General features: G+C 41.8%; 1 protein-coding gene across 5 annotated transcripts in view; it reads right to left on the bottom strand.

Moving 5' to 3' along the window:
• The window catches only part of SNX24 (sorting nexin 24), a 179941-nt gene that overhangs the window by 45048 nt on the left and 118756 nt on the right, over nt 1–16137 (bottom strand). Inside the window, exon 5 of one of the 5 annotated variants that reach the window (XM_045058200.1) lies at nt 4405–11177. The exons of 3 other annotated variants lie outside the window; for them this stretch is intronic. In XM_045058200.1, coding sequence (XP_044914135.1) covers nt 10848–11177 — 330 coding nt within the window. In that variant the 3' untranslated portion in view covers nt 4405–10847. One more of the 5 variants, XM_045058207.1, reaches the window with a different exon arrangement.

The raw sequence follows: 16137 nt of genomic DNA, 5'->3' as shown, positions 1-16137 counted from the left end.
CTTTTTACTTGATCAGAGTAAGTGCTGAAAACTATAGTTCCAACTCCAAATGTTTTCATATCTTTTCCTTCCTTCCTTCCTTCCTTCCTTCCTTCCTTCCTTCCTTCCTTCCTTCCTTCTTTCCTTCCTTCCTTTCTTTCCTTTCTTCCTTTCTTCCTTTCTTCCTTTCTTCCTTTCAATGGAGCCCACCACGTCGTCATTTTTGGAGAAGGAAAACAGCTACTTGCTAGAGCAATCTTGTCTTGAGCACAGTTTTGCAACCAGAAAATCACAGAGCCAGACAGCAAATAGGAATCTTCTAAAACATGCCCCCAAATAACGAATAACGCGGTGAGAAGCAGCTTCCCGACTGTGATAACTTTTCTTGTTTTGTCTCACTGATATTTTCTTACGAGGGTTTTTGGGTCAGAGTAAACTCCTGAGGACTGAGCTGACATTCCCTCTGAAACTAATTACATTAAACAGCAGGTGCCCACTTCAAGTCTGAGCAGGAGAATGCAAGACGTTCAGGGAATGCAGTGCACTTGGGGTTAATGCTCTCATTTCTTAGGAGCCTCTTTAAGCTTAGAAATCCCCAACTCCACTAACTGTGTCATTTGCATAGAGAGAAAAGAAGGATCAATCAGATGCATTGAAATAACAACAACAACAACAAAAAAAGATACAATGCACATGTGGGCAGCGTACAGCAGCTGCTCTTAAAATACACTCTGGAATGTTGAAATGCTTAGCAACGAATTGGCTAATTATATTTTCAGGGGGGAAAGCTAGCTTTCAAGGGAAGACTTTGAACAGATGGCTGTGATGAGCATACGAACAGCAGGGGGCAGGAGCTACAGCAAAGAAGGGTGGACTTACCCTTGTGTTTAAACTCTCCACAAGTAAACCCAGTGTTCAAAGAATGGGCATTTCTTCACGAGTTAATGCAAACAGGGATGACTCTGGAAAAAACAGTGGCCTCAATAATTTTTTAGTGGCCTTCTGTCACTGATATGATGAATGACTAGCACAATTAATGGGACTACTTGGCCAACCCAAAAGGACACCTTTTCAAATACACCAGCTTCATTATAAATAAAAACAGGAGCAATACACACATAGTTTTGAAAGAATGGCTCGTTACTCTGCTGGCTCTATATGAAGGATCTTGATGAAATTTGAGCAGCCAGTCATGCTAACACTACAAGCTAATTCCTGGTCTTGGCTTCAAAGTCTGCCCTGGTCAGTGACTTAAATGGATTTGACTGAGGTCAACAGAATCTAAGGAAAATAATCTATATTTTACGTAGGTGGTATATGGTAAAGCCAAACACTGCAACAATGCTTAAAAAATCACGGGTTCTAGTTGCCCTAAGGGAGTCAAAGAAAAAGAGAAGACAAACTAGAAGATGCCTTTCATTATGCCAAAGTCAATAGGATATGCAAAATTTAAATACTATTCCATTTAAGGGGCGCCTGGGTGACTCAGTCGGTTGAGCGTCCAACTTCAGCTCAGGTCATGACCTCGCGGTCCTTGAGTTCGAGTTCGAGTTCCGCGTCAGGTTCTGTGCTGGCAGCCCAGAGCCTGGAGCCTGCTTCAGATTCTGTGTCTCCCTCTATCTCTGCCCCTCCCCTGCTCATGCTCTGTCTCTCTCTGTCTCAAAAATAAAAATAAACATTAAAAAAAAATACTCCATTTAAGAGGGAAAAAAAGGGATGGAAGTGAAAGAATGATCAAAATACAACCTAAATTGCTGCACTTGCAAAAAAAAGTATCAGGAAAGTTCACTTGAGCTCTTTATTAACCACAGATATGAATTTCCTTTACTTTTGTCTTTGGGACTCTTTTAAGCATTGAGAAGAAAATATTACTTATTGAAAATATAACTTCCCTTTAGTCTGATTTCATCAATTTCTTTCCTTAAAAAAATTTTAATTTTATTTATTTATTTTTAGAGAGAGAGGCGGGGAGAGGCGGAGAGAGAGGGAGACAGAGAATCCCAAGCAGGCTTCTCACTGTCAGCACAGAGCCCGACATGGGGCTGGAACCCATGAACCGTGAGATCATGACCTGAGCCAAAATCAAGAGTTGGAGGCTTCACCAACTGAGGCGCCCAGGTGCCCTGTGTTATCAGTTAATATTTTAGATGACTGAGACGTCTCTTTTTTTCAGAAGCATAAATAATTAAGTTGTGCTATAATTCTAAAGTTTTGTAATAGATACACCAGTTGACCATGACACAGAGCACTGCATCTTACAGGGTAAATGGGAGAGGATCAAATGGGTGCTAAAAGAACAAGCTTCACCAGGTGGAGTAGGACACAAGACCTCCTTCAGTTCAATCCCTCCACACCTAGGAAGCTAGGGGAGTCCCTCAGACACAGCAGGGGCTCAACAAATATAAGTTCCCCTTCCCTTTCCTGCTGGATCCACTAGTAGGGGAGGCGTCAGGGACAAAATGAGCATGGAAGAAAGAGGTCTCTACTGTCTACCAGCCATTCTCTCCTGGAAAATACACGTGTGTGCCAAAGGAAATGACTAAGGCACAAATAAAAGGAAAGCTCCATTATTTCCTTCCTGTCTTTCCTTTCCCCCACTTCTTACCTCCTCTTTCTCCTAACTGCCTGGGAGTTCGAGTTCCAAAAGCCACATTTGAAGATGCGGCTACAACCTTGCAAAGGTGGTCTCCACTGCAAGGACCTGAACTTGAAGGAGACCGCTGAGCAGAGAGTCAAAGACTAATGAATAAGAAAAGGGAGACACCAGGGTGCCTGGGTGGCTCAGTCAGTTAAGGGTTAAGCATCTGACTCTCCATCTCAGCTCAGGTCTTGATCTCAGAGTTGTGAGTTCAAGCTCCACTGGGCTGGGTGTGAAGCCTACTTGAAGAAGGAAAAAAAAAAAAAAAAGGAGGGACCACCAACTGATAACATGCATTTGGTATTTCAAGTTTATAATAAAGTTGCCCAAGCTGTGCAGGGGGAAAAAGGAGATTCTGTGGGCACAAAGGAAATTTTGCGGGTGAGAAAAATGTTCTAAGAAATGGATTGTGAGGGGCGCCTGGGTGGCTCAGTCAACCGGTTAGGCATCCGACTTCGGCTCAGGTCATGATCTCGTCGTTCGTGAGTTCGAGCCCCATGTCGGGCTCTGTGCTGATAGCTCAGAGCTGGGAGCCCGCTTTGGATTCTGTGTCTCCCTCTCTCTCTGCCCCTCCCCCACTCATGCTCTCTCTTTCTCTCCCAAAAATAAACATTAAAAAATTAAAATACACACAAAAAACAAAAAACAAATGGATTGCGAAAATGGTCACACAGCTCTCTTAAGTTTACAAAGAACTGTCCACGTATAACATGCGTATTCCATGGAAGGGAGTTGACACCTCAGTAAAGTTATAACAAAAAGTGCCTGTTTTCTGTCTTTCCACTCTTCGGCAGGTGGCATTCAAGAGTGTGACTGTCAGTTGATAGAGCTAAATAAATACTGTATGCTAACCAAGTTTTTCTTGGGTCAGCCAAAAGACTGTTCAATAGGGCTGGTACTCCGTACTGCCACAAGAATGGGGAGGAATTTTTTTTTCTAACAAAAGACTAATTAAACATACCAACTTTTTGTATACATAATTGTATGTCAGGTGGAAGTAGTACTTGCCTACTAAAAATATACTAAATTGGCTCCTATCACCTGTCTTACCTGAATTAGAACAAGTCCAAAAAGAGAAACTCGAAGGAGAGTTCAATAACCTACTGTATAAACTATCTAAGAGAGTCTATCAATCCTAACCTTCATAATTTTGCTTTCATTTCTTTCCAACCAACACAGGGGCACGCAAAGAGAGTGTCGGTCGCTTGGTCCTGAACCATTCTCATCTGTCCCTTACAATCTCGTTGCACCTTCCGCCTCCTGATCACCTGCTGGCCGCATGGACCCAGTGCTTGTTTGTTTGAGACAAAGCAAGAGCACTGCCAGTATCAGAGGTCCTGCTTTGAGTCTCCTTTCTCAGAAGCGTCCCACTCGCCCACTTGTAGCAAACAGGGAAGAGACGGGCTTCCTTGTCTGCAACTTTCCTTTTCATTTCACAAACCTGATGCCAACTAGTCTTGTCTATCTACCTTGGAAACAAGAGCTTATTGTTCATAGAAAAAGCACTGGGGCGCCTGAGGGGCTCAGTCAGTTGAGCGTCCAACTTCCGCTCAGGTCACCATCATGCAGTTCAGCCCCGCATTGGGCTCTCTGCTGTCAGCCCGGAGAAGCCTGCTTGGGACTCTCTCTCTCCCCCCCATCCTCTCTCTCTGCCCCTCCCCAGCTCAAGCTCTCTCTCTCTCAAAAATAAGCAAACATTAAAATAAAAAGAAAGAAAGAAAGAAAGAAAGAAAGAAAGAAAGAAAGAAAGAAAGAAAGAGAAAAAGAAAAAGAAAAGAAAGAAAAGAAAAGAAAAGAAAAGAAAAGAAAAGAAAAGAAAAGAAAAGAAAAGAAAAGAAAAGAAAAGAAAAGAAAAAGCACCAAGTAGGTATTCTCTGGGTCACCCTGGTCAGGGGGAGGGATTCAGAGTAAATAAAATGTGGTGATGGCCAATCAGAACACACAACGCCCTCAACACACAGGCACTTCACACAAGTCCCTTTCCACCTCAAACTCCTCTGGTCTCCAAGTTGGCTTTTCTCATAGGAGGAGAAGAAGAGATGAGAAAGAAACGTGAGGAATAAATGTTCTTTGCTACAGAAGCGAATGAATAAATTTCACCTCCCCAAACCTTTATGGCCAAGGTAGGGGGGAGGCTGGGGGACATGGAGCTCACATGACTCAGGACTCCCCTGGGACCCAACCAGGTGAACTTACCCCCCTCCCCACAAACAAAACAAACTTGCCCCTCTCCCCACAAATAAACAGCCTGCAGTAAAATGTTTCCATTACAGGGCCGCCTGGGTGGCTCATAGGTTAAGCACCCGACTCTTGATTTTGGCTCAGGTCACGATCTCACAGTTTGTGGTATTGAGCCCCACTTTGGGCTTCATGCTGTGTTTCTCTCTCTCTCTCTCTCTCCCCCTCTGTCTGTCCCTCCCCTGCTCACTCTCTCTTTCTCTCAAAATAAATACATAAAACTTAAAAAAATGTTTCCATTTTAAAGAATAACAGTTATGGGAATGTTTTTAGGACTGTCATTTGTACTAACAGTTTATTTACGAGAAAAAAAAAAACAAACCCAGTGGAGTAAATCTGCAAAATTTTGCTATCATTGGGCGAGCAGCTTCATGATACATTTTTGTTAGGAGTATTTTACTTATATTTAAAATTATAAATTACAAACAAAAATTAAGTTATTCAGCTAAACTTCACTTATATGTGCATCTCTGAGTAACAAATACATGCTTTATGATGTAAATAGATTTGCTATTTGTTCATATTGCTTTTGACAAGTGGTTTTCAGTATTTAATAAGTTTGGAAGGGGGGGTGAAAGTCACCACGGGTAGGTTAGTCTATCCTTAGTTTTTGAGATGTAAAGTCATTGTTGGATACAGCTTCAAGGAAAATATTTATAAATTCGACATCTGTAACTACCTATTACGGAAAGACATTTCAAAACCAAATGTGATTGCTGACAGAGGCTATGGGCGGACTGTTGTATAAATAGAGATAAAGCACAACTGGTTAAGCAGTGGACCGTCCGGCACAGCTTACGCGGACATTTATGTCTAAGGCCAGAAGGCTCGGCAGTGGACAATACGTGATCTATCTGAAGATTACCTCATTCTACCCCAGAGGCAGGGGGAAGGATTTTATTTAGTTTTCTTTAGATACAACATGCTTAAAATGAGTATTCTCTGATTATTACTCAGTTGGCGATTCACTGGAGACATCTGCCTAAGTGATGACCGCAAATGTTCTTTCTCTAAAAACACCAGCACACATCTGATTACATTAATTCAAGTTTCCATTTAAGTGGATATTCATGGTTTTCAAATACGATTTTTTTTTCTCTCCTTAGGATTAGAGGGAGGGCTAGTCGGTCCTTCTTGGCTTCCACCCTGGCCCCCAAACCTGCGCCCCTTTTCACCATGCAGCGGGCATGCAGGGTTGCACGCTGCTCCTTAACTATGGAAGCAAATCGATAGCAGCTGAATGCCATCTGCTTCGGGCCGCAGAACAGAACCAAAGTGTAAGCCATGCATCTTCCCTTATTGAAAGGTTATTTTATGCAAGTAAACAATTCATCGTCTTCTTGCACGCTTGATGCTCATTTACCACTGTGATCAATAAAATATGCAAAACAACAAAAAAATTGAATCCTAAGAGTAGTTCTGATGCCAGCGTGATGGTTAATCAATACCCGGCCTCTGCTCACGAGGGCAAGCGGTGGGGGTACTGCTATTGTAACCTGCGAGACCCACAGCGGTAGACGTGGCCCTTCCCGAAAAGACAGTTTCCAGAAAGGAGATACATTACGTTTACCCTAAAGATTAAACAGGAGAACACATTCTCGTTGAATTAGATCAAAACACTAACATCAACAGGCTTGAATGTTACTGATTCAAAGACAGCACTTCTCAAAGCTCAAGAAAAAAGTAATTTGGCTTTATACGCCTTTTAGAATCTCAAAGACAAATATCGGATGAGATCGCTGACGTGGACCTTTGGACAGCAAGCCCTCCCGCTCTTCCTTACGGTCTGTCTTATTAAGTCTTGCTTCTCAATGTATTCATGTTTCCGGGGAACTCAGTTTTTCTTCTAAAAACAAACTGCTGTGGGAATTTCATGTGCACGGTGTTTCTTTTAGTCATACCACAAGCTGCCTTATTATATTAAACCTCTTGACAATTGATTCAGGCAGAACACTTTTCTCCCAACAAAGAAAACTATATCATCTCACAGATGCTACCGTATAAAATCCCTCAATTCAAGACTGTTTTCTAGCAAAATACAAAGCACTAAAAAAAAAAAAAAAGAAAGAAAGAAAAGACAAAAAAAACAAAACACATAAAAACCAAAAAACTGGAATTTTTTCATTTTAACCAGGTCTCTCGAGCTGAATTATGAATTTCAGCATAGCACGGGAATAAGAAAAAAATTAAGATAAATTAGACAGCTTTTCAGAAAGTCTAAAAAAGGAGTTTAAGAGAAAGAAAAACAGTGTCAAGTGAAATAAGGATTGCCCTGAGAAGGTAGCTTTGCTTTTTGCGTGCTTTCAGATTTTCTGTATATTTTACCACAAGAATGACAAGTTTCCTACCAAATACTCTTTAGTTTTCCAGAATACTATTGCAACAGTTTAAAGACCTAACCTTTTTCTTACTTACCCAGATCTACTGAATCTATCACACTTACACGTACCTCTCTGATCACTGGATAGAATGTGTACTGTCCAATAAACCTATCGTGTCCTCTGTTTTACATATATACCTAAGAGCACTGTTAAAAATCTAAGTGATATAGGAGGAAGATGAGTAATGCTATTTAATCTGTAGGAGGAAGGAAAATAAACAAATATGAGAAGTGTTAATGGGGATCTTTAGCATCAAGGAAAAAAAAAACAAAGAAATATCCCACCGGATTTCTATCAGTATGCGTTTGTAGTCATTTCATGTCAAAGAGTTATCTTACAAATACTTTTCTTTACAAAGTAGTTAGAGTAGGCTAAAATCTCCCCGAAGTTCTCCATTATGACACAAGCTACATTAGAGAACACTGATTGTGGGAAGTAGTTTTCCTTGTCATATTCCTAGTTTCACACACTAAAACTCTCTATTTCTAGCTGCTATTTCAAAATCATCATTCTAGAACTGTATCTAATTCATCTTTGCGTTTTAAAAACACCACATAGTGCAATTTAAATATTTATTTAAGTCAAATAACAGTGATGCAATTAATAACAAGAGCTCGACTAGGGAAGTGGAGTAGCTTTGAGTCAATGACCCAACCAGCGGCAAGGGTATAATTTAAAGGCAGAAATTTCCAGTGCACGCACCGTTAGCCACAGTGAACCTGTTACAGCTCTAAAGGGAATTGTTTGCCTCTTATTAGATTTTCTACAGCACAGCCATAAGTGATAAATGTACTGCTGTACTCACTGTCAAGTTAATCAATGCTGCCAAAGTTTTGTTGACCTAACAGTAATCCATAAAGTAAGCAGCATTTTCTCCATGCCTATGACATCTCAGTCCACAGAAGGGCTACGAATCCAAAAGTAGCCACACATGATAAAGACTTGGGGTGGGGGGAAGCTGGAGTCAGAGAGGGTTGATAAGACACACCGGGTGATTTTCCAAATTAGCAGTTATTATGGGTCCCCTGCCTTGATTAAAAAAGCATTTAAGATCACGACTACAAAAACAATTTTTTTTTCAATTTTGATGTCCAAAGTCCTAATAAATGACTACCTCTCCCAATGAAAGGCGATTTCTTTCACAACGCTCCCCGCCCTGACCTCAGAGCAAAATGAATAAACAAATAATGAAAACACCCAGAGCTTCCAGAATCTCAAATCAAAACAGCCATTTCTAGCGCATGGTCTATGCTTGTCTACAGTTCAATGCACTGATCAAATCCAGTCCAGGGCACCGGTAATAAGAATGGTAATATGGACAAGAAAAAAAGCCCCAAATTTTGCTTCACTGTAAATCAGGGCATGTGAAAGACATGTCCATTAGAAATGAGGAAAGAAACAACGGGAGAGGCAAAGCCGCCCTGCAAACAAACCAGTGCCATGCTTTCACAAGCAATTATAGACATATGAAATATGAATTGCAATTGATTTTTCTTCCTGGGGTCACTCTGCTCCATGTTTTACGGACTCTAGGCATTTATTTGGGCAGCAAACTGACAAGTTTTGTAGAATGACCTGAGCAGGGTAATCTTTGCTCAGTCACGAGCACTTCATTGTGGCTTCTCATCCTTGACACTTGTCCCTCCCCAAAAACTTACTGGCAAGGGATTCCTTGATAAAGACATGGAACAATGCAATTACCGCCGTAAAGGGCTGGCAGAACCTGACCAGGGGATGCTTAGCAACCTTTTCTGTGCCAATGAAAAATAAATAGCATCAATCTGGAAGAGTGACTGTCATCCTTGTATTTCCACAGCAAATTTTCTTATTCAGCTGGCGGTGATACAGGAGGATACTAAGCTCGTGTGATTTGTCTTGCCAGTAAGAAGAATAGCAAGACAAGGTTGTGGTTATAAGGATAAATAAATACCACGGATTTCTTCTACTTAAATAAGGCTTTTAAAAACTTCAACCACGAAAAGATAGGATCTTCCCCATTTGTCTGTTTTCTATGACTCCGATTACAAGATTTCCCTGTGTTTTGGTCTTCACAGAGCTCTGAATTGTGAATGTTACTAATCATAAGACAAAGCATTAAAAGGGTCTCTGGAAAACCTCCCTTATTTCTTCTGGCATCAGTCCATAATGCTTAGACATCTTTCCCTGTCCCTACACATAGACAGTTAAAGCATTCTTTGGAACTGCTGTGGAGTATTTTGGAGCGCTTTCCCCCGCAGTAGAAAGGAGTAGTGTATTCCACTACATTTTCCACTAATGTGCACCTTATTGGGCAATTTTTAGTATAATTACATTGCAATGAAATAAATGCCTTACATACAGCATAGCCCAACTATGCAAGAATAATTGTAGGATAAATTCCTAGAGAGGGAAATGCCAAATTGCTTCTCCAGAAGGTTGACACAACGGGCAGTCACCTTAAAGGTACAGTACAAATGTTTTGTTTGAATCTTTGCAATTCCATAAGTAAATATCTCATTTAAATTTACTACCCTCCGATTAATAATGAAGTAGCTTTTTCTCTTGTTTCCTGAGCATTTATAATTTTTTAAATAAGTGAATTCTGTCCATTTTCCTACTGGGTTATCTATCTCTTAGTGATTTGTAACAGCTCTTTGCATAACACAGCAATCAGACTTCTGTCCTATGTATTATGCATATTTTTCAGTCTTTTTGTCTCAGGATTCGAATTCGTGGTGACTTTTTTGCTGTATACAATTTAAAATTTCTATGCAGCCCCATTTTAAATGTTGTACATACCAAATAATACAGAAATACCACTACCAACTCAGAGAATACAATGCAGTGAAAAACTGCATGATGAATGTGGGCACTACTGTCATTTCAATCTCAGATTATGTCCCCAACTACCAGAAAGGAACAAAAAATAACAAAAGAAAGGGTCAGAATGATACCAGATATCGTTAAAACCAAACTATTCATCTTGCAGGCTTGGACAGCCATCAGGGTGGGCTGAACTGAAGTTGGAAGATGTTTAGGGGAGCCCAGGTGGGTGGCAGGCAGGACTGAAAACTTGGTGTGGAGAAGTTAGCCCTAGGAGCTGTAACAGAAGGTAAGATGTGCTGGTGTACGTACAGCTAAGGTGCATTCAGGCTCCACAGTATCACATCTGGGTGTGGAGAATCAAGAAAGGTCTCACGAAGGAGGGGCAACTGCAAATAAGCCTTTCAGGATGCTCTGGGGAACAGAGATGCGAGAAAGGGACATACAGGGTATGGGATACCCGGACATACAGGGTACAGAGTAGGGTAAACACAAGGGTCAGACAAGGGGGCAGGTAGTCAGCTAGTGTGATCGGCACAGAAGAGATAGCAAGAGTAAGGCTGGAATTCTGGACACCTGGCCTAGGAATATGACAGTTTGGTACCTGACAAAGAGCCATGAGACAATTTTTTGGCAGGTCAGAGACGACGGTGAGTAGGAATATCTACCTCAGGGTGAACTAGAGTACCCCAAGCAAATGAGGAAAACTGCCATGAGGATCTAGGAACACTGAATAATGATAATGGCACGGTGATGACAACCAAGGAAAGTACTTCTCTGACTGATTATGAATAGCTTGCAGGGCACAGTCATGGGACTATTTTTAGTGAAAGGAATGATTTTATAAAGGAACCTATGAATGGCCCAAAATGGCCCAGATTTTTCCAAAATAGTACCCGAGAGGCTCTGTGGAGAAAGTGTCCACCCGAGAGGTGCCAACGCGATGAAGAATAATGTTGGAAATAAGCCCAAGGCGCATCCTGGGTACAGCGGTGCCGAATTCCGTTGTGTATCTGGAAGGTGAAGACGGTCTCAGTAGGGCACGAGGCATCATCGTGAACGGTTTGAAACAATAACAGAGACAGACCATCAGAGTTCCAACAACATATCCTCTGTTCAGATGTCGCTGCTCTACCTTCCTGCCCAGGTGGATGAGGGAGAAAAAGCGAAAAATCAATTTACGTATCTGCTACATGAAAGGCATGCCGAGGCAAGAGACAATGACTCAAATGTCATCTCAAATCACTAGGAGGGTCAGGGAGCACAGAAAACAGGGTAAAAGCCACAATCCTCACTGAGGAGGCAAACAGCATCTGCGGAAAAAGTAAAGTTAAAATAAAATAATACCCATTCTGTAAAGGAGAAGAAAAAGTAGAGAAGGCAAAGCCAGGGAATGGTTTAGTATTAGACATTCTGGGGCACCTGTGAGGCTCAGTCAGGTAAGCATCTGACTTCGGCTCAGGTCACGATCTCATGGTTTGTCAACTCGAGTCCCGCATTGGGTGAGCTCAAACCCCACTTAAGGTGAGCCTGCTTCTCTCTCTCTCTTTCACCCTTTCCCTCATGGGATTCTCTCTCTCTCTCTCTCTGCCCTTGCTCAGTTGCCTGCTCGCTCACTTGGCCTCTCTCTCTCTCTCTCTCAAAAAAAAAAAAAAAAGTACTAGACATTCTTTAGACTCTAAGTGTATTGCCACAACTAGAATTTACTCTGGCTTCAGGGATATGGAGGTAAGACTCTTCGTCGAGGCTGAAAATAACCCGCCATTTTTAGTCCAAAAGCAAGATGGGAGTTTGCCAAGTTCTGAACTGGAAAAGGCCCTTCAAAAAATTTTTTGGGAAACTGAGCACTTTGTTTAATAAATTACAAATAAGCCCTACAGGAAAAAAAAATATTTTTCACAAGTTCTAAACACACTGTAACTACATTATTTTACTTACTTAAAACACCTTGGCACGAATGGAACAGGGGGTTCTGCCGAAGAGGGAGTAGTGTATCCCAAAGACTTTTCATCATAGGCCTCTCAAAGGAAAAGGAGTTCAGCCCCCATCCTAAAATATACATATTTACTTAATTATACACCATTAAGGTATCACTGTCTTAATTATGTGCTATGTAAGACATACACAAAAGGAAATTTTAAGAAATATAAAGATGAAATAAGACATTTATTTATTTATTTATCTATCTATCTATTTATTTATTTATTTATTTATTTATTTATTTATTTATTTTAACATTTATTTATTATTGAGAGACAGAGAGAGACAGAGCATGAGCATGGGAGAGACAGAGAGAGGAGGATACACAGAATCCAAAGCAGGCTCCAGGCTCTGAGCTGTCAGCACAGAGCCTGATGCGGGGCTCAAACTCACGAACTGCGAGATCATGACCTGAGCCAAATTTGGATGCTCAACCGACTGAGCCGCCCAGGTGTCCCAAGATGAAACAAGATTTAAAACAAATTTTATTTTATTGTGCTTATCAATGATACAAAGAATGTTTATTTTTATTAAAAATTACAAATAATGATACTTTTAACATGAGAATGTAACTGAGTATGCTGCCTTAAGGTGATCTCTTTTTTGTTACGTTTATTTATTTTGAGAGAAAGAGAGATAGGGCAGGGGAGGGGCAGAGAGAGAGGGAGAGAGAGAATCCCAAGCAGGCTCCATGCTGTCAGCCCAGAGCCAGATGTGGAGCTCGAACTCACCAAGTGTAAGATCATGACCAGAGCCGAAATCAAGTGTCAGTGGCTTAACTGTCTAAGCTGCCCAGGAGCCCCTCTTAAGGTGGTCTTAAGTGACTATTCTGCACTAGGTTCGAGAATGACTGAGAATTTCGTTCATTTCAGAAATATTTGGTGCTAAGAACTGCCTTTGTTGGAAACACTATCTCACAAAGACCGGTAGGTCCAACAGCTGCACTTGCTAAGTCGGAGTACCAATTTTTCCAATTCCAACCTCCAGGAAGACAAAGACATTTTAATGAGGTTTGGCCAAGAAATTCCCTGCTTTCCTGACGTCACACGGTTGTTCTTGGAGAGCAAGTGGAAAAATGTTGCATTTAGAAAAATCTGGATCCAAGACCCAACTGAAACTCTTCTTGTGAAAGGTTTTTGAACAGGCTAGAAAATTCTGTTTCCAAGTTTTAAGGGAGGTAGAGAGAATTTTAGGTTACAAACATTCATCCTGGCAGCCAAATCCCATAATGATAGAAACTTTGTCAGACATCCATTTTCAAAACGTTCTCTCCCAGGCTTGTGTTCTTTCAAAAGCCAGTTACTTTCCCACTTGGGGTTCCCGGAGCCTTCGGAGGCTGGGGGGGGAGGGTGGGTTACACTGAGGCTGCGGCCAGCTGGCAGGAGTTGGGGGACAGCGCCTGCACCAATGCTGCCTCCTTCCTGCTGTTCACCGGGCAAGCAATCTTTAGTTTTGTCTTCAGTCTGCCCTTCCTTTGCTAGGCTCGCTTTTAAGCAACTTGCGCCTTCCGTGAGCTTCAGTTGGTAATACAGCCTCATGAGGCACCTGACAGGCAATAAGCTATAACGAACACGCAATCAAGGGCACCAGGGCGAGGCCCCTGGTTGTGGACCCCAGGCTGCCTGACATCTGGACTTGTGAAAGGGTCGGAATCAGTCTGAGCAGCAATATTCATAAAGCTGGCTTCACTTGTTTGTCAGATAAAAAAGAAATATAATTGCAAGTTTCCTGACTGCTTTCTACATTCCAACGGGGGGACTATGCACAGTTGGCCTTGTATACGCCGGTAAGCGGGCTGCAAGTGCTGCCCCCAGGGATGAGATGCCTACGCGGGCTCTCCTCAAATCGTCTCCCCTGACCAGCAGGTTCTTCAAAAGGTTTAAGCTGATTTACCTGATTTACTTCCTACTATTTTGTCTACTGAGGAAAACAGAGGGGCTTTTCAGAGAGCCTCAGGGCACGTCGTCCTAGACGAAATGGTCCATATTTAAACAGACTCACTTCAACCTCAGATACCACATGACGCCGTTGAGCTGGGACTGGGAAGGACTAAACGTAAAGCGCCATGCAGACTCTGCGGCCCAGCACAGGTCCTCCAAGGGTGTTTATTTTATGAATCAATGAGCGAGTGAATGGATAAAGCATTTCCATTGGAACTTCCTAGTGACAACATCTTGCAGCATCTTGGACATTTCTGCCCAGGATGGCCCCCAATAGTATTTTAAATTAGTCATGGTTTGAGCTGACTTGATGAGATGGTTCCTGAAGGAATATCCTCTAATTTAATTTCCAAGGCTAAATAATTAAGATTAGGCATTAATCCTTGTGGCTCTTCGGAGTCCTGAGGATATTCTGGGACTGGGGGAAAACAGATCTAAGGAAGAAGGGAGAGCTGCTCTTCAACGTAGGCCTATTCTATTTTAGGAACTAGATGGTACTTCATATACATTAGCTCACGTGGTCCTCTTTACCAACTCTAGGAGTTATGCCTTTTAAACTCCCTTTACAGAAAAGGTGACTAGGGCACAGACAGGTTAAGTTACAACCCCAGGTGAGACAGCAGTGAGTGGAGGTTCAGGACTCTGAACCCATGTCCGTGCCCCCCCCCCCAAAGTGCCAGGCCACACTCTTCCATTCCAGCCCTCTGCTGTTCCCCATCTGCCTCATTCTAGACCGGCTTTTAAATTCAAGGGTCAACTATAGCCAGAGGCCCAAATCTGGCCTGCTGCATCCCCTTGTAAATAAAGTTTTATTAGAACACAGGCCCTCTCCCTTGCTACGTACCGTCTTTTAACATCTTACGGCAGCCTTCACATGACAGTGGCAGAGTCCTGTGGTTGTGACAGAGACTGTATGGCCTGCAGAGCCTAAAATATTTACCAGCTGGTCTTTTACAGAAAAATCATGCTGATTCCTGACTAGTATAGACACTCTGGTGTTTACAACCTTATTCCTTCCTGTCAGAGGGACATTATACTTTTCTCTTTTAATTCATTCGCTGAAGTCATGGGTCAATTTTGATTTAGAACACGTCAAAAGTCTTTCTCACACAACCTGAGATTCGAGAAAGCAAAGAGTTTTCAATACTAAAAACCGTAAGCAATATGGTAACCTTTCATCAATTTCCTTTTTTGATTGGCCAGAAGGTGTGACACTGTTCCCGTGCCAAAAATTGCCCCAAATCATTACTAATATTCGTTCACATGGCCTGTTTTCAGGAATCTGGAACTAATTGGTCTCAATTCATCTCCTCTACTCTTTGATCGCTTATTTATCAGACTGGGAAAGATAGATTTAATAGCACTTGCTTGAAACAGGTTCCTTAATTGGAAACATCACAGCATTTAGCTCACTTTGTACTCCAGCAATTAAGAACAATTTGGAAAAGTGTTGTTGATTTTTTTTTTTTTACACTATTGTCTCCCTGATTAGTTTTCCAAAGATCCAGACAAAACAAATGACAATTGCAGCTAGCACTATTGGTCCCAATGAAAGCCCAACAGCCAGATTACTTACTATGAGAAATGTGAGGCATCCTCATCCATTTCGTCAGTGTCTTACATTTATTTCCCCGTGCCCTTGTCTCTTGTGGAGGTAAGTGGCAATACCTCTTAGAAAAGGCACCACTTCGCACGTACCTTTACACAATTATCTTTTCTCCAAATAAGCCAAATCAACAGAAGAAATTATTTTTCTTGATTAAGGACCCACATTTCTCTTGGGAGGGCCCAAAACAAACAATTAATCTTTCCTTATTTGTTCTCAGAAGTCCCTGCCTCCTTAAACACAGGCTATCCCGGTACCTGTGGCAGCCAGTCGGCAGCAATTAGGCCTGAGCAGAAAATGAATGGACTCTGGGCTGAGGGCCTAATCTGCTGAGAGTCTGTGTGAGAGGGCAAGGTTAGACCAGGAAAATTCCCTTGTTGTCGGAACAGTGTTCAAAATTACTACCTGACTTCAGCATAATTAACCAGGCTTGGGAATTTATATGAACTAAGTAATTGGAAAGAATTAGCAAGAGATATGGACATTAATCTTTACCAGTTACACAGTGGTTAATGAAATTAAGGGTCTTGTGCTCATTCTCGCCTTGCTTAGTTTGCACACTTTCCCCTTTAC

The sequence above is a fragment of the Felis catus genome, chromosome A1 (assembly GCF_018350175.1).
Source record: "Felis catus isolate Fca126 chromosome A1, F.catus_Fca126_mat1.0, whole genome shotgun sequence".
In the NCBI taxonomy this organism is placed as follows: domain Eukaryota; kingdom Metazoa; phylum Chordata; class Mammalia; order Carnivora; family Felidae; genus Felis; species Felis catus.
The sequence above is the reverse complement of the archived record's forward strand: the minus strand, read 5'-3'. Positions and strand labels throughout refer to the sequence as shown.